At 36.3% G+C, this 22,181-nt stretch overlaps 4 protein-coding genes and 1 long non-coding RNA gene across 12 annotated transcripts; 2 read left to right on the top strand and 3 right to left on the bottom strand.

Moving 5' to 3' along the window:
• Positions 1-50: 50 nt before the first annotated feature.
• LOC100651337 (acyl-CoA-binding protein homolog) lies at positions 51-1,136 on the bottom strand. The gene is made up of 3 exons (XM_003398753.4): positions 1,002-1,136; positions 418-532; positions 51-296 (listed from the first exon to the last, which is right to left on the bottom strand). Exons 1-3 carry the CDS (start codon positions 1,014-1,016, stop codon positions 163-165), a joined length of 264 nt encoding a protein of 87 aa, XP_003398801.1. The 5' UTR covers positions 1,017-1,136; the 3' UTR covers positions 51-162.
• On the top strand, positions 1,020-11,939 carry LOC100651089. 4 transcript variants are annotated; one of them, XM_012313221.3, is made up of 16 exons: positions 1,020-1,155; positions 1,378-3,453; positions 4,085-5,186; positions 5,282-5,610; positions 5,923-6,359; positions 6,435-6,568; positions 8,631-8,825; positions 9,107-9,655; positions 9,724-9,824; positions 9,907-10,009; positions 10,092-10,440; positions 10,503-10,616; positions 10,716-10,877; positions 10,983-11,177; positions 11,273-11,589; positions 11,672-11,939. In XM_012313221.3, exons 2-16 carry the CDS (start codon positions 3,181-3,183, stop codon positions 11,884-11,886), a joined length of 4,575 nt encoding a protein of 1,524 aa, XP_012168611.2. In that variant the 5' UTR covers positions 1,020-1,155; positions 1,378-3,180; the 3' UTR covers positions 11,887-11,939. The 4 variants fall into 4 exon arrangements, with proteins under 4 accessions (XP_012168611.2, XP_048266567.1, XP_012168612.2 ...); XM_048410610.1 differs by having other exon boundaries at positions 11,662-11,789; XM_012313222.3 differs by lacking the exon at positions 8,631-8,825.
• A 76-nt stretch (positions 11,940-12,015) lies between these two features.
• LOC100651213 (transmembrane emp24 domain-containing protein 5) lies at positions 12,016-13,818 on the bottom strand. Its single transcript, XM_003398752.4, has 4 exons — positions 13,343-13,818; positions 12,895-13,091; positions 12,730-12,796; positions 12,016-12,666 (listed from the first exon to the last, which is right to left on the bottom strand). Exons 1-4 carry the CDS (start codon positions 13,529-13,531, stop codon positions 12,436-12,438), a joined length of 684 nt encoding a protein of 227 aa, XP_003398800.1. The 5' UTR covers positions 13,532-13,818; the 3' UTR covers positions 12,016-12,435.
• Positions 13,819-14,578: 760 nt separating this feature from the next.
• On the top strand, positions 14,579-22,166 carry LOC100646511. Of its 5 annotated transcripts, XM_012313225.3 has the most exons (8): positions 14,579-14,894; positions 15,302-15,414; positions 17,043-17,285; positions 17,371-17,633; positions 17,707-17,872; positions 17,949-18,187; positions 18,272-20,852; positions 20,914-21,194. In XM_012313225.3, the coding sequence occupies exons 1-8, from the start codon at positions 14,819-14,821 to the stop codon at positions 20,962-20,964; spliced, it is 3,732 nt and encodes a 1,243-aa protein (XP_012168615.2). In that variant the 5' UTR covers positions 14,579-14,818; the 3' UTR covers positions 20,965-21,194. The 5 variants fall into 5 exon arrangements, with proteins under 5 accessions (XP_012168615.2, XP_003398763.2, XP_048266089.1 ...); XM_003398715.4 differs by having other exon boundaries at positions 14,580-14,894; positions 18,272-22,166; XM_048410132.1 differs by lacking the exons at positions 14,579-14,894; positions 15,302-15,414 and adding an exon at positions 15,887-16,178 and having other exon boundaries at positions 18,272-22,166.
• On the bottom strand, positions 15,826-16,613 carry LOC125385951. The gene is made up of 2 exons (XR_007225743.1): positions 16,473-16,613; positions 15,826-16,301 (listed from the first exon to the last, which is right to left on the bottom strand). It is a non-coding gene; the product is annotated as an uncharacterized LOC125385951 (long non-coding RNA).
• Positions 22,167-22,181: the final 15 nt, after the last annotated feature.

Below are 22,181 nucleotides of genomic sequence, written 5' to 3'. Positions count from 1 at the left end.
CCTAATTTAATAGTTAAAATTTAAAAGATGGGAGAAGAACAATTTAGATATAACTCAAAATAACTATTTTATTCCAAAATATTATTTCAAAATATAAATCATATAAAGTCATACATCGATATAATACAGCATCGTATTTGAATAACAAAATAATTAAACACTTTATTTATACTTCTCCAACAATTTGTCCACGAATTTAATGTACGCTTCTTTCGCATCGTTCTGAGACATGCCTTCCTTCGATTTCCATGCGTCCCATTTTGCTTTCCCCTTTAAATCCAGCATACCAGGTCTCGCTGTACGAAATAATGAAATGACATAAATAAAATAATTGCATAAAATTTTATACCAAGTAAGATAAGCATAATCCATATACTTCTTGTATAATATGTATTAAACATGTATGTAATAACTCACTGGTATTTATATTTCCCACCGTTGCTTGTTTAAACAACGCGTACAATTCTAAAAATTCTTCGTCAGTAGGACGTTTGGTAAGAGCTTTTACAGCTTCTGCTGCTTGTTCGAATTTCTACAAAATCACATATACAATTATGTACTATCTAGTCATATTAGTTATTGCAGATGCTCGCAACTATATTTTCCTTAATATCTAATTTTCGTATTTCCTTTTACACACACAAGACATTACTGAATAATGGAAGACAAATTATGACGTTGCACAAAATTTCACCTTTGAATCATTACGTTATCTAGTAGGAAAATATCGTTAGGAAATAAATTTCTTGTAAATGAATGAAATTGATAATATATTATTTACGTAAATCACAATTTCTCGTTTTCTTCCTACTGAGCAATCTTAAGCATTAACTATCTATCACAAATGACAACAACAACTATTATAACAAATTTTTCTTTCTGCTTTTTACAATCATACAATCCGATCTTGTATCAATACATGATGATTTATTTGCCGAATATAGCTATATAAATGAAACCGAACGCGCCGAAAAGTATTGAATAAAAAAAATCGTAATTACCTGATCAAGAGACATCCTTTTTAGCAGTTAATGGTAGCTTTCGGTTAAGTACTGCTAGTGACCAATGGATCTACCTATGCATCGATTAAATATTGCTTCTGGAGTCCCCACCTTTTTACCAACTATGCTACATAACTGGCAATGATAAAAAGAGGTACATATAAGATTTAAAAAAAATTAGTACGCACATACATCTATGAATAATAATCTATCCATGTCGATGTTTTTAGGTCGATTTATATATTTCATACATATTTTACTATCAATAGTTTACAAATTGTTGACATCGTAAATTTTTACCGATTTTTTGCGCCTTTAGCTCTAATTTTTCGAATTATATCTATAATAATTAAAAACGAATTTGTATATAAATTAGGATGGTTGCTCGCTGATCTACTTTTGAGAAGCAATGTCATGATATGCATGATTTGGTCCGGTCCAGCGATGGGAGACCAAGTCAACGAAAACCGCCTGGAAAGAATGGGGCCAACCTGCCACATCATCACCCAATACTCAGCTACGCAAGAATGTAGAAATTCTTGACTACCTGATACATCGTTTTACCTTTCCCTAACTTTGCTGTGCACGAGAATCTCTGCTCCTCAGGGCCGTGTTCGAAGACAATGTGTACATCGAAGCTCAGACTGAATTTCAGAATTTCGAAACTGAACGAAATGAGTTTCAATCTCTCGAACATATCGTACAGATTACACGGAGAATTCTATTTCTCAGCACGTATGTTGTACGATGATGAAACTATACATGACAATATGGAATTAGATGTTTTATAGATGCGCATCGGATAGAAGCAATTTGATTGTGTGAATATCGAAAAGAGATTAGATGATAAACGTAATAAAGGAAGGAAGACAAGGAGGATAATTTCGTTGGTATTTAAAACCGAAGAATAAAATTTGCGACACGCCATGGGACGAAAGTACAGAAATAGCACTCATGAAGCTACGAGAACAGGGAGGGTGAATCATTTGAAGAATACGGGAATGGTTGACGAGTAGCAACGAAAACCGACGGAGACGACCGATTTCGTGTACGCGGGATCGCGGCCGCGCGTAGTCAGAGCAAAGTGGTTTCAAAATTCACCGAGTATGCGTGATTTGTCACTCGATCGCCGATCAGTTCGATCGGGACAGTGTTACTCTCTCTCGGAAGAGTACGCGGCCAGCTAACACTAGTGCTCGACAGACACGTCTGTCATCGTGTTTGCGATTTATCCGATGAACGGTATCGTCGGTATAAATATACTTGTAAGCGGCAAATGTATCCGTGGCCTTGTTAACGATACAAGTTCTTTACATCGAGTGTCGTACAGATTTTGTGATTGTTTACTGTTTATTAAACAATACGGGAAGAGAATCAAAGAGTAACAGTAGCATGGGAAGTCAGAAAGTTTGGTGTGAAATATCTCAAGTGTCTCGGCAAGCGGACAAAATACACACCGTGAACAAGGAAATTCAACGAGAATAAAAATATTTTGATTATTGCGATTGCGTTTATCGTTTATTTAATAAACGGTGATATGTATTTCGTATTGCTCGAGAAAACGGGCATCGAATAACGAACGATCGACAAAACGTGCAATGTGTCTTTTTGAATGTTACACGTTACGAAGGAACAGCAGACAGGCTTAGTTGTTCATTCCGAGAATCGTGATCTCTACGGCATTCGATGCGACATAGTCGACAAAGATATGGTCAGACCGCGTTCTCGTTTAATCGCGATTGCTCTCTAACAAGCATTACGTATCAAGGATATCAACGTTGTTTAACCAGCCATCGTATGATATCGATCGTATTATGTTAAAAATTTGTGCTGACAGTGGAGAAAAAGTTGTTGCTGTCACGTATGCAGCGACTACTGTGTCACGTTGCATAGCATCAAAAAACTCGTTAAAAGGTAGATAAATTCAATCGAATTCCTAATAACATACACGGATATTTGCCGGTATCTGATAACAGATCGTGTTCCTTTTGTTATCGCTGGATCGTCGAAACAGCGCATCCATGGACTTTCTTCATTATGCGACACGATATTATGCGGTTGGACTATGATTTTCGCGTGATCGCTATCGAGAAATCAACTTTGAAAGTAAAAGGTATTCACAATAGTAACATGACAAAATGACGATTCTTTGGGTGAACCGGTAATGATTAATTAACATATGATACCACTGGGTGACGTCAAAGTAAGAGAAAAGATGAGTATTGTACCAGTTGCGAATAGGAGTTTTCTCCACGGAGACCGGAAACCATCTCCAACTTCGGAGAAAATTCTTTACGCGACTCTCGATAGTCTGGCTCTGAAGAGAGCGACGTTACCTTTGCAATTGTTACCTATCAACGATGATAGCCACGCTACGACCGAAGCAACGAACGAGTCGATGAAGCAGGGGAAAATTCATACCGAGACGATTGCCAAGAGATCCAGCTTCAAGGTTCGCGTTAATTGTTCTTTAATAGGTGTTCAACTTCCAGACGATTTCTTTCAGCTCGATAAAATTGCAATTTCGCAACCGTCAGCGCTATTTCACGTTTGTCATTTCACAATCGTTGAAAAAACACAACGAACGGGGTAGTTGGAATCCCGTCGCGATGCGAGTTCGCGAAAGTTAAAACGATGCTAATAAAGGAGTGGCTTGGAAGCTTGTTAGCTTCCAACGATCGTTATTAGCCATTCCGTTTGAATTCTACTGACCGACTGATTCGGTAACAGATTCGAAATCACTTCGTTATCTTATCGTACTCGTACTATCGCCTTGTTCCTCGTACTTACATCCGTTAATTACCGACCGACGAGATCTTTTTTCTTTTTTCGTCCGTTTACGCGCCTTTGTCGGAAATCAAGTTCTTCCGGTCGAATAAACTAATTCCTCTGGTTTCAATTTCTCTAGAAATTGCAACTCGCAGAGCGACGGGGCGGTTACTATTTTGAAACAGTTAGGATTGCGATTTTTATCGTATTCCTTGAAACCGTATCCGCAAAACCGTTATAAATGTCCTAACTATAGTATAAGTAGGTAGGTATATATACGCAAACTAATGAATCGCGTGAAACGTTTCGTTCAGGTCGACGCGACGTGTTCTTCATCGAAGCAACATGAAAAATACCTTATGGTTGCATCGCCGTTGTCGTCGTCGTCGTCGTCAAAGCCGGACTCGCAAGAGACGCGGTTGAAAATCACCGCGGTCGAGCCTAATCTAAAAAAAGATATCGCCTGTTTGCAACGCAATTGGATCAATAACAACGATATCGAGGATACTTTGATAAGAGATAGCGCGTTGGAGAGTGATATTTTCGAGGAAACCTATGCCGGGGAAATTGCACGTAATTCCAGTTACTGTTGTTATATCGCGAACGACGTAACAGCGAGTTCCACAAACGACAAAAATGAATCTCCATCGGACGATTATGAGAAAATAGAATCGGTGATCGGTACGGACGCGTGTTGCAACTTTCAGACAGAAGCGAACGATGACGAAGAGAGTCTCGAGAACGAGGAAGATACTTCGTGCACGAAAAATGTATTTGTCAAATCTAAATCTACCAATGATTTAGCTAGCAAGAGTTATTCGGACATGAGACTATCCTTAGACGGGCAGTCTTTAGTGGGAACGTTTTCGGATGGAAAGTTAGCGAAAAGTTTGCTCTTTAGCAACGAATTTTCAAACTGCGGGAAAAAGAAGAAACATTTTGCGAAAAATGTGTTGCATTTCGTACCGGAATATCTGGTAAAAGGACAAAAAGGGAAGAGAAAGCAGAAGGAAAAAGGTATTCCGAGTCGATCGTTGAACTCTTTGAAAACTTCATCATCGGTAGATACAAAGATAGGGATAAATTCCAACGGCAGATACAGATCGAGAAGTCTTTCTCGGGAAGAATTGAAATATCTAAAAATCTCTTCGCCGACGAATTTCGTTCATATCGCGTCCGCCACGAATCCGAATCTGGTTTCGAACGAAAACACGATCAGATTTAGTTTGGGGCAAGTGGTAATTACGCACGAGCAAAAGTGTGCCACCTTACCTCTTCTCGTTGCAACGAACTACGAAAATTCAATGGCTGAAAAACGAAACGGGCGATCGTCGTCGTCGATCGTCGCAGCTGCTGCGGAGTCGACTTTCGATGCAACGTCGTCGGTCGTTGATAAATCAAATGAGAAAGCCAAACGTACGTTTTCTCTTTTGGGATTACTTTTCTCATTTAAATATCATTTTCATTTAAGTTTCTTCGTCTCGTTTAATCATAATATTTCCTAATTTTAGGAAGAAACGACGGGTTCAATGTTGAAACCCTAAAACGCCAGTTATTATCCGAGTTGCAAACACGTTCGACAAAACTATTGGAGTTAAGCCAGCAGGTGAAAACGGACGAATATCGGGCAAATATACGCGAGGGGAGTAACACGACGTACGAATTAGCGTATGAGCCGTGTACCGAATTACCTGCCAATTCCAGTTTTCTCTGGAGCAATCGGACTAAGAATTTCCTTCTGGAGAATACGCGAACGATCCCCAATGAAAATACCGAAAACATCGAAGACACCGTAGGTGAAGTATACGACGACGTTGGACCTCTGAATCTTAACAACCAGGTGATAATCCAATGCGTGTGTACGATGAATTAATGTTTAGCGAATCGACGTGTTTCTCTAATTCTTTGCTCGCCAGTTATTTGATACATAAATATTGGTCGCATTAGAACGCGACGTCTTGGCAGTTTTGCATTTCAGCTTTTTCGTATTACGTTTTTGTTTATCTTAAGAAATGTAATCGCTTGATTGTTTATAGTGAATTATCAGTTTCTTTCCTGTTGCGTTGCGATGCATTAATTATGCATTAATTAATTAATAATGCATTAATTATGCATTAATTAATTAATAATGCATAATTAATGCATTAATTAGGAAGACGATTACGACGATGTGGGCACGCCTAATGCATTACACGTTAATGAGAATCGTATCAGCGAATCTTCGACCGCTTTCCAAGATTCCGATGATATTTACGACGACGTTATGGGTCCGAGTTGCGCAGGAGACGATTTTAAGGACAACAAGATCGAAACTTGCGATAACGAAGTGAAGCAGGAAAGCAGCGAACTATTAGTCACTAACGAATATTCTAGCGTAGACGAAAATATCGATGTATCAAATAACGATCAAGATGTATATGATGACGTCGGTTTACCGAGCGAAGAGCGAGTCAATAGCCTTTATACCGGCTCTACGATAGGTTCGATCTTGGGATCGAGTTGGATGTGCGGCAAAGAATCCGAGTGGGAGGATTTAGAGGATTCACCTATGATCGGACTATCTCAATTTGCAAACAAATACTACACGTCGTAAGTAAGATCAAATACGATAAAATACTTTCTTATCATTTCTCTAGAAAGTAGTTTTTCTCTTGATGAAAAAAGGATAGAGACGCAAGTCGTTTCGAGTAGAAAAAGGTCTGGTCAGAGATGGTCCCGGATGATGAGAAAACAACGATCCAGAATATCAAGGAAAGACTTCAATTCGTCGTCGAAGCCATGCGAGTCTACGCTACATGGTAAGTTTTTGCAAAAATATTATAAAAATATTCTAAGATGAAATTACGTTATATGTATATCGGTAATGTCAGGTATACAGTTGTTTCTATAATTGTTTAACAAGCGATCGACTTTAGGCATTTTACGTAGAAACGCGATGTCGTAAATAGATTGTCGTATCTCACAGACGATAAACGTTTCTGAGATTTTCAATGAAACTGATTTTCAAGAAATATCTTGTTCCCATTTAAGAGTTCGTATAGCACAAAGAATTGAAACATCGACGAGGCTTCGATGCTCGATGCGATGAATGTACACGTCGTTTTTCTTTTTCAAAAGTATTAGACAGCGTAAAATGAAACATTCGCTACAAATTTCCGTTGGTTCGCGCGACACGCGAATAGTATACGTAGGTATATACAGTAACAAGAGTAAGCTGGTCATATAATTGATTCAGCGCTATTCGCATTCTTAAATTAGACGAATCATATGTCAAGATAATGTTCAAAATCGAAACATACAGCAATGAACGGAGTGAAAATTTTCCATCGATTGTGATTTCCTTTGCCTTCGTACATAATCTCGTTGGTTCGAGATTGAAAATCTTCAAGTAAAAGAGTGAAAAACGTACAAAGTAAAAGAAAGAAATAGACTTCTGGAATCAACGGCTATGAGACAGCTTGTGGAGTGCATTGTGCTGTTATATCGCTGGAACAATAGTCGGTTGCTCCAAGTAAAAGTTACCTAAATACATACTTACCTGTCGTATCGCACATGTCTCGCGATGAACGAACATCGCTGACGATCTACAAACGGTCGCACGTAATCGGCCGATCATGAATTTTCTATCTAAACGAGACTTGCCCATTGAAATTTTCTTTGTTCGAAATGTTTGACACAGTTGTTATTGCTGAATTAAAAGAGAAATTGAGAAGGAAGAGAGACCGCATCGATCCTTCCGATCGCTTTCGCGGGCATATTGGCCATGCCTAAAGCGGTTCATCAATATCTTGTAAGGATTAGGACAGTGAGATGGACGATAGTAAATAGACAGAACGTAGGCGATGATTCGATGCGCGTGAAAATATTTTATCGAGGAATTCAGCCTGGAAACCGGACTCGAGCACACAGATGAGGGAGGTGAAAGCGCGTATTGCGCTCTCTCAGTGTCAGTCACGGCCGAGACGCTGCGCTGTTTGCGTCGCGTCGTGTAGCGTCGCGCTACTTCCTATCGTATCGTGTCGGAACTCTCTATTATACTTTCGCACGATTTTTCGTTCGACGATTGCACAACGATACGATTCTTTCTTGATCATCGCTACCTGTTTAGTCTTTTACTTAATTCCGACACGAATTTGATATTCGTCCATCGGTATTCGTAAGCGAGACTCGTCCGCAACGAGTCGACATGTCGTGGAAATGAAACAGACCTTGAAAACTTTCCAACGACCGAATACACAAGGTAAATTACGTCGATTATTTCGTACGATACTTTATTTTATACACGACATGATAAAGACTTTAGAAAAATCGAGGTTTGTCCAAGACATAAACAGGACGAAACCGTTTACAATGTATCCCTTTTGTCTGACTGATCTCAACTTATTTGCTCGCCAGTCAGATACTAGAAATAAAAAAAACTCTTTCGTCGCTTTTGTTCGTTCGTTCGTTCGGAAATGTATATATATATATATATATATATGTAGATACTAATTATTCTTTTGAACAAACAATACTTTTTAAAGTATCCGATCGCGAGAGTTATTCAGGAAGTTCGACAAGATGATCTGTGTTTAGAAATGAAAGTAAAAAGAAATTACACGCGACTCACGATCGAAATAATTTCACTTTATTCATCCGATGCACCATGGCTTCTACTTGTCCCCTTCTCCTCTTTAGTTTCTCGATTTCTCGATCTTCCTGTTAACGTTTGAAACTTGGACAAATATCGAGCACCACGCACACACCCACGTTATATCACATCGCACCACATCACGCCACACCATATACATATATATTTGTACACGTGTGTGCGGTAAGAAAACGACATAGTAACGCTTGACCGTGAACGATGATTTTAAGTGGCTGTCAGCCTTGGCAACGGATCGGTGTTGCTCGTTGGCTGTACGCAGAATATCGAAGAATGGAAGAAAGAAGAGAGCGAGGACCGAACGATGCAACAAGATCCACAAAGAACACAGGGTCTTGTTCAGATGAGGGTCATCGACCTAGACGAAGACGTGGACACGCAGGAAACATCGTGCTACGTTCACGAAGGTCCTTGCAAGATTTTAGGAAGTTGCGCTGATTAAAATTTTCGTATACTGTTAAACAACAACGAATTTCTATCGATTGTTTGTCCGCCTGTCTTACGGGAAGAAAAGATTTTCCATGTGTATCAAAATCAATCCTAGAAAAGAGATTTAATAAATTCTATGATTTACCTTGAAATCGTATTAAAACAAAAAACCACTTTCCTACTAGTTTGGAAGATAGAGGTTGGAACATGGCGCGTGTCCGTCTCGTTTTTCATTGACTTAGTCATTAACGTTTTACAGACGATACATCCGATGACAGCACGTACGAGAGTCTCCATTCCTTCCAGCCGGATGACTTCTGCACAGATTCGGAAGCGGAGACGACAACCGACGAGACGACAAGGGAGCGAGAATACGAAAGTACCGAAACGGAACAAAAGATTCCGATAGATTCCGATCGATTAGTGATCGCGTACTTGGAAGCACCCACAAGACCGAATCCTCCACCACCGCGCGAAGTTAGTCTGACTCGAACTCTTGGTAAAAGAATAAAGATGCTTCGAAGGACTTGGAGTATTACCAAAGGAAGTCTGGGCCGCATGCGAAAGAGAACCACGGTTGACGACGGTCATTCTTGCGACGAAAATAAGGAATTCTCCAACGATCATTCGAATTTAGACGGAGGAAGATATTTTAGTTTTGCCAGACATTTTAAAAGAACTGTTACCGGACCTTTTTCAACCTTTTACTTAAATGGTTACATCGATTCCGCGAATGGCGATAACGATCTCTCAACGTCCAAAAATTCAAACGAGGAACCAATGTATAGCAATACCAATGACGAGATGGGTAAGTTAGTGTTTGAAACTTCTCTCTCTCTCTCTTGATCTTTCTAATTTCTCACGTAATTCCTCTAGACCACTACAGCGTACTCGTCGATCAAGAACCACTCTATCAATTTTATGCAGCAGCTGCTGCTAGGATCGCGTCCGACTTCAGCTCAGACGATTACGAGGAGGTAATGTATTATATTACAAACCATTCGTAATATTCAAATGCTTCCGATACAGTCTAATGATTTATCTATTATCGATTATCAGGTCGAGGGTATGATCCCATCGCGATCTACTACGGATTTGGCAAGACCGGGACATAGAACGTTGTGGTGCCAAACACCACAAGTCATAAATAATGGTCTTTTACGTAAGCGACACGTTACATTGTTGCTGTTTTGAATTTTCATATTTTATCCAAAGTCTATCCAAAATCACGTTTTACTCTTTAGAACGACTAAGTACGGAGGAGAAGAAGGTTCAAGAAGCGAAATTCGAGATTCTCACTTCAGAAGCGTCCTATTTGAATTCTCTTCGTGTCCTAAAAAACGAATTTCTCAACGAATCCTCACTCGATGAAATTTTAACTCCGCTCGAGAAAGATAAACTGTTCGGCGGTATTCCTAGCGTATTGCAAGCATCGGAACAGTTTTTAGCTGAACTAGAAACTGTATGGAGATACGACCCCATGTTGCACGATTTGCCAGACGTGTTGCTTAAATATACCAACAAATGTTTAGATATTTACGTAGCGTATTGTTCTAATCAAGTTAGCATAGACACGACTCTTAAAGATTTAAGGTAAGTAGAAAATAATTCCCTCGGATGGCGATAAAGTTATATCGGTGGATTAATCTTTCCAGAACACGAAAAGGTTCAAAATTTATAGAAACCATATCGCAAATAGAAGCTCGTTCGACTTGTCAAAGTTTGTCGTTGCACTCATTTTTGATGTTACCAATGCAGCGAATAACGAGGTAAAATAAATTCTGTTTAAATATTAAAATTTCTCACATGTCGAATAACGAATGAACGTGACAAAAGCATGTAAATTATTAAAAAGTATGTGAATCCAGGCTTCCTTTATTGGCCGATGCGGTTCTCTCTAAACTATCAGTAGAATGTGAAGATAGATCACATTGGGAAAAAGTTCTGTCGAGTTTAAGTTATGTCGTTGCTGAATGTAACGAAGGCGCCAGTACCGCAGCGAAAGAAATCGAAATGGAAAATTTAATACGGTAATGTTCACGGCTTAACATAGCCCAAGAAAGTTTTATCTCAATCTTCCTTATTTATTTATATATATGTGTATATATATTAAACGAGAAATTTTATTTTTATAGGAAATTGGAATATTCCGCAAAAATTAAACCACTCGTATTAAAAGGGAAACATTTGGTTAAAAGTGGACCAACCGTACAACTATCGACAAAAGCCGATGCGGAATACAAACTCACGTTTGGAAAAAGATTTAACAAGACGCCACTTTATTTATTATTGCTCACGGATCTTCTTCTAGTCACAAAACAGAAATCTAAGTATGAGCTTTCGTTATAATAGTATTCTCCTGCTCTGCTATAAAATAGAAAATTATTGTTTCATATAACGTATGTTCTTCTTCTCTATGTCACAGTACTCACGACGAAGTGTACACCGTTATAGATACTTGTAAGAGAAGTTTAATCGCTTTAGAACCAGTTCCTGAAGACTCGCCATTTGCTGGACGCAATGCGATGCTGTTGACGCTCTTAGAAAATTATTCTGGACATCAGATCGAATATGTATTAACGTGTGAAAGCGACACAGAAAGACAAAGATGGCTGGAAGCAGTTTCATCCTCGAAACGCGGATTGCCAGAAGAAACTCTTTACGAAGTGTGGGATTGTCCTCAAGTAGTAGCTTTATATTATTACTCTCCAAATCAACCGGACGAATTATCATTGCATCCAGGTATATAATATTTTTTATGAAAAGACTACTTAATCTACTTTGACCGATCCTACGTTTCAATTAACGCAAAAGTTGCTTTTAGGTGATATTATAAACGTGTTTAGGAAAATGTCAGATGGGTGGTATCAAGGAGGAAAATTGTTAAATGGTGAACAGGGCTGGTTTCCTGGCAATTATACGAAAGAAGTAGCTTCAGAACATGTTCGTGCAAAAAACCTTAAACAGAGACATCGTTTTCTTACGCTAAGCGGAAACGCATTACAACGAAAAGCAAAACAACAATCAACGACTCATTAAATGAATGATGATTATTAATTTATGCAATTTTTAATAAATCAGATTTTACGATATTCTACAATAATCTAATCCCTATCGTTCTCACATAAATAACAATAAATGTAAGGATTAGTCAAAACTGAAAACATGTTTATAATAAAAGTATCTTATTATTTGTTGTCTTAATATAAATACTATTATAACTGTTCCCTAATAATCTCACCAATCTATAACTGTACTTCATATATTTTAGCTAAAAGCCTGAGAGTAAAAAACAAATGAAATTAATATTTGGATAATTTATAACAATCAATGGAATGTTTTGTCTATGTAAAAATAGGACATGATACGTACAGTCTTACAAAGCATGCTTTCCAGCTCTTTCTGAGAAAAAAAGAATATAGTATCCTGACAGTACAGCAAACTTTAACTTAAACAAAATAGATTGTCTTCTATTACACTCTAAATAAACAATCCAGTATATTCGTCATTATCCCTCCCGCGATAAACGCAAAGAATTTGTTCGTTAATCACGCTCACAATCACAATGATACAATGCATCAATAATGTTTATATACCTGCTCTAGAATATCTAGATGGTTTCACTTCAAATAATTTTCTTACAAAATATACCTGTATCGTTGTTGTTACCATTATGACAATTATTTGGACAATAGACCATATTTGGACATAAGAATTATTATCCAATAATAAATTTAAATCTCGAGCTTCTCTACTTCTGCTCAAATGTTGAGTTTGGAGCATTTCATTAATGTTTTTCTCCACATTACTTATTGCAGACTAGGAAAGAGAAACACATCATGAACAAATTGACGCTTTGAAATGAAAATAATAAATACTTACTGTAAAGTTTTCCACAGAAAGATTTAATTCCTGTAGTTCCATTGAATATCTATCCCATTCATCGTATCTGTATCAAATAAGTAAATAAATTATGGACTATAATTAGAAGATATACTTTGCAACATTATATATTTTAAAATGTACATACATATATGTATTTATTACCTGATTACTGTAATATATAAATTAACTAATTTTGAAGCAAATCTGGAAAACTGATTATCTATACAAATACTATAATAGCCAGCATTTTTCACAGTATCTTGATAATCAGAGTTAGGAAGCCACTGATAAGGATGAACTATTACACCTTCTGGATTTCGTACTGCAAAACCAGCTTTTCTATCTCCACCACGTACCACCTGCATTTACAAATATTCTTCAAAATTTTCTTATTTTCTCTTTTTTTCGAATATTTAAAAATCTCTTGGAATTTACGCTTAAAGAATAGAACCATATGGTTAAATATATTCAGATAAATCATCAGATTATACATATTTAAACTTGTACGAAAAATATTCGTTGCTATTATACTATACTGATCCTCAATTTGAATAAGTGAATAAAAAAAAATACTTTCTATGAAATAACCGTGTGAAAATTAACTATATACCTGGAAATTTACGTAGAAAGTAGCGCCAGCATTAACATATTGAAAGTAACAATCTTCTTTTCCGGCATCAATATGAACTTTGTAATCTAAGGCCACCGCGGGTAAAGTTTCATACCATGGATGAGGCATGTTGGCGTTCGCGAGACTAAGAAACACTCCGAAAACCAAACTTCGTAAAAGATTAGACATTGTTCACGTTTAATCAAACAGACCATCACAACAATCCACCCGGCCAACAATCGCTTTCACGATCACTGACAAATGTGTTTCAATGTGCTTCTCCTACATCCACCACAATCTTTAGTGGTTCTCAACTGTCTTTATTCGACTCTTTATTATAATGCATAATTCAAAATATTGAAATCTATTACAAATTTTATTATTCTTTCATATTAGAAATGTAAAAATAGAATAGTTTAAATGTATAAATATTATGATAATATTCAATGTAAAATATTGTTGTCAATATTTTACGAACGCCAATTCTACTATCATATATAATTTATTTAAATCGTTGTAATTTCACGGTGTTTTATGAAATTTATAACGAATTTAAAATAAAATTCATTACCTATGCACTGTCCATTAAAAAAATAAAGAAGATTATAACTAATAAAAATAATAGTAATTTGAATATCTTAAATTTAAAAAGCTCTACTACGAGGTGAAAATCATTAAGTATGAATGGAAAACAATGAACAAAGAAAATAAATATGTGAGTAAATCATATGATCTGAATTTTGGCTTTCAATGTCGAGTGAAAACATCTGTGAAAGAGAGAGCTGCTAGGATTTAATACAAATAAAGATCTAGTCTAAAACAAATTAATATTGATTCAAAATCTTATACACTGAAGTTATTAAGCTCTGTACATAAGAATAAAAATCAAATGTTTGTATGTAACGATATGATAACATATCACATAATTTACAAAACGATCTAAATAATTTTTAAAAAATTTTTATAGATAGAAGGTAAAAAGAAAGAAAAATTGAAAATTTTATTCTGATATTCTAATATAAAATTATCGAGTAACTCATTCAGTAGTTATTAAAATCATTTAATAACCATATTTTAATTATTACAATGAAATATATTTAACTTTTGTAAAACATTCAATATGAAAAATATCGGGCTATGTAAATTCAGGAACTTTTATTATGGTGGCTATTCTTATACGTTTATATGATCATGGTTCGGTATATTTTTCAAATAATCATCTAGAGTGCACAACTTCAGTACATGGAAACGTTCAGAACGGTTCAGAAAAGTTGGATTTGCTAGTTCGGAAATGAAAATTGTGGTGTAATTTGTAGTTGATAGGTTACGTTTTTCTAAATAAATAGATGTAATTGACAGATATGTAAAGAAATATTTGTGGGAATACGTGGTACGTTTTTGAGAATGGAAAGTGTTGTAAAAATACAAAGGTACAGTAAAATATCGTTGTTGTCTGTGCGGTGCATAGCATAGGATATGGTATCGCCATCCAAAATTCAACATCAGGAGCACAAGCAGCCATCAAGAGAAAATAAATTAAACAAACACTCACGTATGTCTAACATATATACACATTTGTATTTATGTCGAAACAATTGATAATTAAGATTATTGAACTTTTATGAACAATTTCCTTTCGATGTATATACATACGTAATAAAACGTCCATTTGCATAAATTATTTCTTCTATTATATTAACATAATATAAGCATAGAATGATCTTTCCGCATTGCGTGTAATATACATATGTCTATTAATAAAAAGAACATATGATATTTTATTTTTAATCAGCATATTCTCTTCTTTTACATGATGTATTATCTTGATATTTTTGTAAAACTGATACAGACTTAAATCTATTCAAAACTGTACGTTTTAATAGCATTTTAAAATTGTATTCTATCACAGGTATAGGAAAAAAGATAAAAATTTCTTATGACATTTCTGTGACATTTCAGATGTTCGTACAAAAAAGGAACTGAAATCATTGGAAGGAAAGACGTTTTACTTGGATATCAAGAATCATGCTACTACAGCTAAAATAGAAGCTAAGATTAAAGATTTGGGAGGAGTAAGTGTTTAGTTATATGTAGATGGCATATATGAATGATATGCTGTTACTTCATTGTATAGTTTCTCATAGTGTATTTGTAGTAACTCCTTTCTGACATACATATATCCCCACTATGTCTCTCACATTTATTTAGTTTCTAGCTCATATTTGTGACATTTATCTTCTCCTTTGCTTTCCACCGTTTTCTAGTATGACTTAACCTATTAATATTAACTTTGCAAAGATGCGATTTGTCATTTTCAGAAAAATTAATTTCTTTCATAATATTTTTTATTCATATCTATTTTAAATTTTTAGTTAAAGTTTAAAAGTTGAGATAATATGAAATAATTTAGAAACATGCTTAATTGTTAACTCTCTGCTTATTGACAAATTGTTTTCTCTTGTACAATAATTAAAAATCACCGATATATTAAAAAGCAAACTGTATTTCGGACACTTTGAATATGGTACAGAAGGATTTTCGTAAAATATTTCTGTTGACAAACAACCGTTAAAAAACCGGGTCGTGTCACGCCATCTTTAGGAAAAGCTGAGAAGTAGAAGCGAAGTGGGGCAGATTCGTCGCTTTCAACTGTTGTGTTGTGGTTTGAAAAAACAAAAAATATGGACGCGAAAATACAGGGAAAAAGGATTTTCAAGTATTCAGCGAGGCTACCGTATTCATTTAGTCAGAGTATTCATCGGCGGAGAGCGAGCAAGAATGCAAAGCGCCGCCTCCAGGCTCGTCTGCCAAGCTGTTAACGGCGAATGGCCATTTTGTGCGTGACAGTTCTCCCCCGCGAGTAACGATCTTGTCGCGCGTCCCAGCGCTCTTTTCCTTTGCCTCCTTCCTTTCGTTTCACCGCTTGAGATATATCTCGACAAACTTCTCCCTTCAAACCCTGTACCGTGAATTGCATTTTAAATATTTTACAACGCAAAGTTCGAAATATTTGTGAATTCATAAACCGATAAACAGTGTGGTTCGAGGAAGTTGTTTTGTGTGAAGGTTTCATGCGTTTCAAGACCGCTTGACAGTAACTCAACATAAACTCACTGATTATTTTCATTACCATGAATTTCTTTCAAGAAATCCTTTTCAGTTGATTTCCCGATAAAAATTCCTTGAATTATTCCCTTCATTTGATCCCACGTGCTTCGTTATTGTCTTGATTGTGCGATTCGTAACATATTAGAACGGTGTGTAACAATGCGGCAACCATTGTTAACTACATGAGGATTTCCAACTACATACGCATGGCTCGCACTTCTGCGAATTCGATTGATAATAGTGCGCTTAGTTGCGCTTGAGAAGAACACGAAATTGTTTGACGTCAGCATACCGCGATGTAAACGTGTGTATTTGTGCATCCGTCAACGGGTCACTTATCACCGGGCATCCACACATTACGTATCCTTTAGATGCAACTTCCAATTTTTTTCTCGTGAGTTCAATCACTATAAAGCCGGCAAACTTTTCTTCTTTGTTCTTGCTATTTTCTTCTCCTTATTTCTACCTTTTTCGCTTTTGGTCTTGGTACCTTTCTCAATTTGTTTTGTATTTCATTTTACTTTTACATTATTCATCGTAATTAATCTATAGTTCTAGCAATCTTATTTAAGTTTTATTTATAATTTTCTAGGTAATAGAATTATTTTTAATACGGAGTGTAGACCTGGTGATTAGTGACAGAGTAGACAAGACTGGTTACATAAATTTTGAAAAACATAAATGGGGTTGTGCCAGTGGAGGCAGCGGGGGACCTCCCTCGCTGAGGAGTTTAGAAACTCCAACCCCCATGCCAACTCCTCCAACATCATTTTTTAGTCCTGAATGCCCCTTATCTAATACAACCAATCTACGGGGTCAAACTACCCAAAGATCTGTGAGTACCATGTCAAAGTGAAATTTTACCTCTACTTTTTATACAACTGAATTTTGTGCTTTGTAATCTATGTATTATTTTTTAGAAATCGCGGGTGGAGGCAATGTTGGAGCGTGCTCTGATACAGCCACAACAGTGTTCCGTGGATCCACTCTACAACGCTCAAAATTGGGGAATTCCTATTTGGGCAATTGATAAACTTCAGTCTTGGCTTGACAAAATCTACTCATCTGTTAAAGACACGAATTATTTGAAACAATTAAGACACTCGCATCAACAGAGTTCAACTAAAGATATAAAGGTCAGACACCTCAAGGGTCCTTATCTGAAATTTGAATCCTTTCAGAGGTATGTTGTTTAACATAAGATCTCTATAACTATACGTCAAATTATTCTAATATACAATGACATATTGATGTAGGAATACTAGACCTGTATTTGTTGAACTACCTGTGTGGCCAACATTGAATTTTCACGGTGATCCAGGCTCTTGTCCTTTCAATACAAAGAGACGAGAAAAACTGGAAAAATTAGGGAAAGAAGTAAAAGAAAACAGGGAAGGTATTCCGGTTATCAACCAAGAGGAGGTAATGTTTGATATACATATTTATGTTGTATAAAGTTCTATCGTTAGACGCAAAACATTATATTGAATGTGAATAGAAAAAAGAAATGACTCGGCGACCACGAGCAACTGTCCGCACTCGAAGAACAGAACAATTAGCTTCCGGTTATTGTGAAATTTGCCGCATTAGATATAGAGATCTGGCCAAACATGTGCAAAGCGATCAGCATCTTAGCTTTGTTCAAAATGATGATAATTTCTTGTCTTTGGACAAATTGATCAATGCAGGAGCCAATGTAGAAGCGTTTTTAAAATTAAACAGAGGAAAAAATATAGAGTACGTAAAATATATTAATAATAAAATCATTTCTTTAACAATAAGTGTTAAAGTATTGTTTAATATTTTTTTGCCCTTTTGTAGAAAAGATTGCAATTTGTTTTCCAATGGGGATCGTAATCTTCATGACACAGTATTGCCAGAAGGGAAGGTTAATAGAAATGCAAAAAGTTTAGGGGATTTTGACGTTGGAGACATAAAGATGGTACAACGTAATGGCGCACGTCGGAATCTCAGTTTAAGATTAAATTCTTCTCATAATTTACGTACACGTACAAGACATGAAAGCGGCCATTTATTAAGATCAAAAGGTAGTCCCTGGCATGAAGCCGATAAAACGGAGAAGTTCTATGATGAATTCGAAGGTTTTACTATCAAAAAGCGAGCGAAAGGGACAATTTGGATCGAAGAAGATGAACCAGGAGACAAATATATAGAAGAAGACGAATTAAAAGAATCTAAGCAAAATGAATACAAAATTAAAACATTCTCGGCGGAATTAGAAGAAAAATGTTGTAATGAGAAAAATTGTGAAACATATAACAAACTTAAAGATACTAACAATCAGGACATACAAAGGACAATAAATTGTAATAACGAAGAAAATAGTATTGAAAATGATACCGAACGCATCAAACAAGAACAAACTCTTACAAGGAGTAAAAATCATGATCAAATTAATGGAAACATAAAAAATAGTTGTAATGAAAATCTTTTAAGTACAAATGATAACAGTCGTATTAAACCTTGTAAAGTTTCGTCTGGAAACGAAACTTTAAAAGAATTGACTTGCAAATTACAGTTAGAAAATACTCCATCAAGTGCAAAAAGGTTATCAGAGCACAATGATATCAATACAGGCACAATCTGTAATGGCCATTCTGTAAGGGATGAACAGAAAATTAATAGAACACTGAATAATACAGAAAAGAACGAAGCAGCAAAAGAAGAGAAATCAAAATGTTGCAAGTCAAATAGAAGAGGTAGTCGGAGCGTCAGAGGGCGGCACAGATTGTCCGTTGAAGAACGTTTGATTGAAGATAATCGTGCATATTATAAAGTGGAAGTGTTAGGAAGTAAGTTAAGATCAAGTGTATTGTCAAACAATAATTCCCAATGTACAGTTCAAAAGGATGGGGATAGTGAAGAAAAGAAGGAAGTGCCATCTAGTGAGAAACCAGTCGTTGTACGATTTAAACGTGTAAGAAAGTCGGAACTATCATTACTAAGCGATGAAGCAGAATCTTTTATGTTTAGGGAACTTAAACGAGATGATTCGAGTGAAATAAGCGATGACGAACAGAGTAGCGTATTACCAAGGGATACTGAAAGTGAGTGCAACGATAGCGGCAATTCTATTTGCCCTAGCTCATTCTTAACTTCTAGTTCACCTGTAAAATCGGAAACTACCGAAGACGATTCTCAAGACTCTTTAAGTTTGGGACGAGCTAGAAAAAAAAGACGGACACAAGCAGAAGCGCTGATCAAAGATAATGTTGATTATTACAAATTCGAAACTCCTGGTAGCAGATTAAGGTATCAGGCACCTCTAACTGGTATTAAGGAAAATCAGGAAAAAATAGAAGGTAATACTGTCGAGAAAGGTATAGAAATAGCAAAGGTGTATCCGTCCAAACCCTCACCAGAGGTTGAAAAAATGCAATTTTCTTTTGAAGCCGTACCAAAGTCTGAACCATGGTATCAAACGTATCAGCGGCAAGATGAAGGAGCAGAATTTTGGCACTATTTTAGCGAAGGGGACTCACAAAAGCCATTTCTTTTACCATATGAAATTGAAAATTTTCACGAAATTTTGATAAAAAACCAGAATAGAGCGGAAAATAAAAGAAAAGGTCGCGGACGGAGTATGGGTTGTATTGGACGATCTCCTAGGAAAAGTCCTCGTTGTCATGCTTCCACATTAGCTATTATGTCAACAATTATAAGAAAAAGAGAACAACAGCAACAACAATCTTCGAATTTGTACACGATAGATGAATGCCAATCCATCAGGTCACATGCAAATACTCCCAGACCTGATCAGAAAACCGAGTTGAAATCTGATGTGGATGAAGATCTAAAAGAAATGGTAAAAAGTATCGACGAGATGCTTAATAATGCAAACGATAGTTTTGAGTTGATTGAATCATTCGAGCCAGATATAACACAGATTGAATTGAATTTTTATGAACCAAATATCCCAAGAGGACCACCTCCAAACTTGCTTGAATTATTGGACAGTTGTCACGATATCGTAAACTATTTAGAAAATTCATCATGCGCAAGTTCCGAGTGTGGTGAGGGAAGTGTCGAGTCACCTTTAAAACGAAGAAAGAAGAGGAAAAATAGAACAGGATGGCCTGGAATTAAAATGAAGAGAAGACTCCAAAGCAAACCTCTGGCAGACATAAACTGTGACAGGGAAAACCTAGTGGAGAAAAATATAGGGCAGAGCGAGAAGGATTGTAATGTGCAGGTTACGAATATGTCTAATAGATTAACGGAAGAAGGTAATATTAAAATAGGTACGTCCGTTACGAGTTCCATCACACAAGATGAACAGTCATTAGGCTTTGGCCAGAGGAAGGACGACGGACGTTTATTCGAAGTGTATACCTCGAATATTTCTTCTAATACGCGTCACGACGAAAACGAGAAGAAAGACGTAAGTATAGCGGTTCCTGATAATTCCATGTTACATACAACAAATGCTGAATCCTGCACAGGTTCACTTACATCTGATATATGCAACGAGACTGACAGGAATTTCATATTGAACAAAGACTATGGAATCAGAAAAAATTTGTCGAAGATCGAAGAAATAACAGAAAATGATCACGGAAACGATGAAAATCACGAGAACGTGTTTCGGAAAGATGTTCATTCTATATCGGAACGTCGCTTTATCTCGAATGCAACCATCAAGAAACGGCAACATGACAACACATCTTCTGAAACTTGTGAATCTCGTGTAGAACACGAAAATCATGAGATATTGTGTAGAAAGGACGCCGAGACCAAAATTGTTTCCAGGAAACATCATAATACTAACGGATTACCGAGAAAGAGACAGCAAAAGACTCATTCTGAAAACTCTGACTCTGAAATTGAACAGCATCATCGCCTCCATCATCATCACCATCACCACCTTCACCATAGTAATGTATATAAAAGGAACAGAGTAACTTCGCGAAAACGGATTTGCGCGAAGAAACGGACGAGAAAAACTGACATATCTTCAGATACAGTGTTCGAAGATGAGAATTGTAAAAAGGATTCCTATTTAAGTATTACATGTAAAAAGCAACAAACTATAAAAGGTACAAAACGACGAGCTGATACCATGTCATCGGAAACACAAGATTCTGAAGTCGATTGTGCATTATCGGGACATGTCAGCCCTACAATTATAACTACTTCAGAACTTGAACAAAGACGTTCGAGTATTGAGTTTCAACCAGTTGTTAGAATGATGAAGATCGACGATCAAGTTGAAATGGACCACAGTATTCTCTCGGTAACGATTGCAAGCAACAGACGGTTAAGAAGTTCCAGTTCTCCGAGATCGAATACTCAACCGCCGAAAAAACGTTTAAAGACCAACCGTGGTCAATTCGGAAGGTGGTTAAAAAGTAGCTGAAATCCTCAATACGACTTTCGTTATAGTTTAAATTTTAAAATCGAGATTCAGTCTTTTATATGATCTCGTTGTTAAAATTTAATCTATATGTTTTACCAACATGTAAATTATGTATAAAATATTTGTGTATGTAGAATAGTATTTAACACTACTGGCGCACCATCGATAGGGTTTTATTAATATTTTCCTTCATGTCCTTTTCCGATTTCTAAAGTTCTATTAAGAACCTTGTACATTGATATTTTGGTGCAGTCTTTGCGTTCTTGAATCAGAAAGTTGGCGTGTGTATATATATCTGCGTTTAAAGAAAGTACTTTCTTTTATTTTCTTATTTCGGTATACGTACAAAAAATG

Source organism: Bombus terrestris, chromosome 11, assembly GCF_910591885.1.
Source record: "Bombus terrestris chromosome 11, iyBomTerr1.2, whole genome shotgun sequence".
NCBI classification, from domain to species: domain Eukaryota; kingdom Metazoa; phylum Arthropoda; class Insecta; order Hymenoptera; family Apidae; genus Bombus; species Bombus terrestris.
Note: the sequence above shows the minus strand (reverse complement) of the source record. Positions and strands in the feature narration are given on the sequence as shown.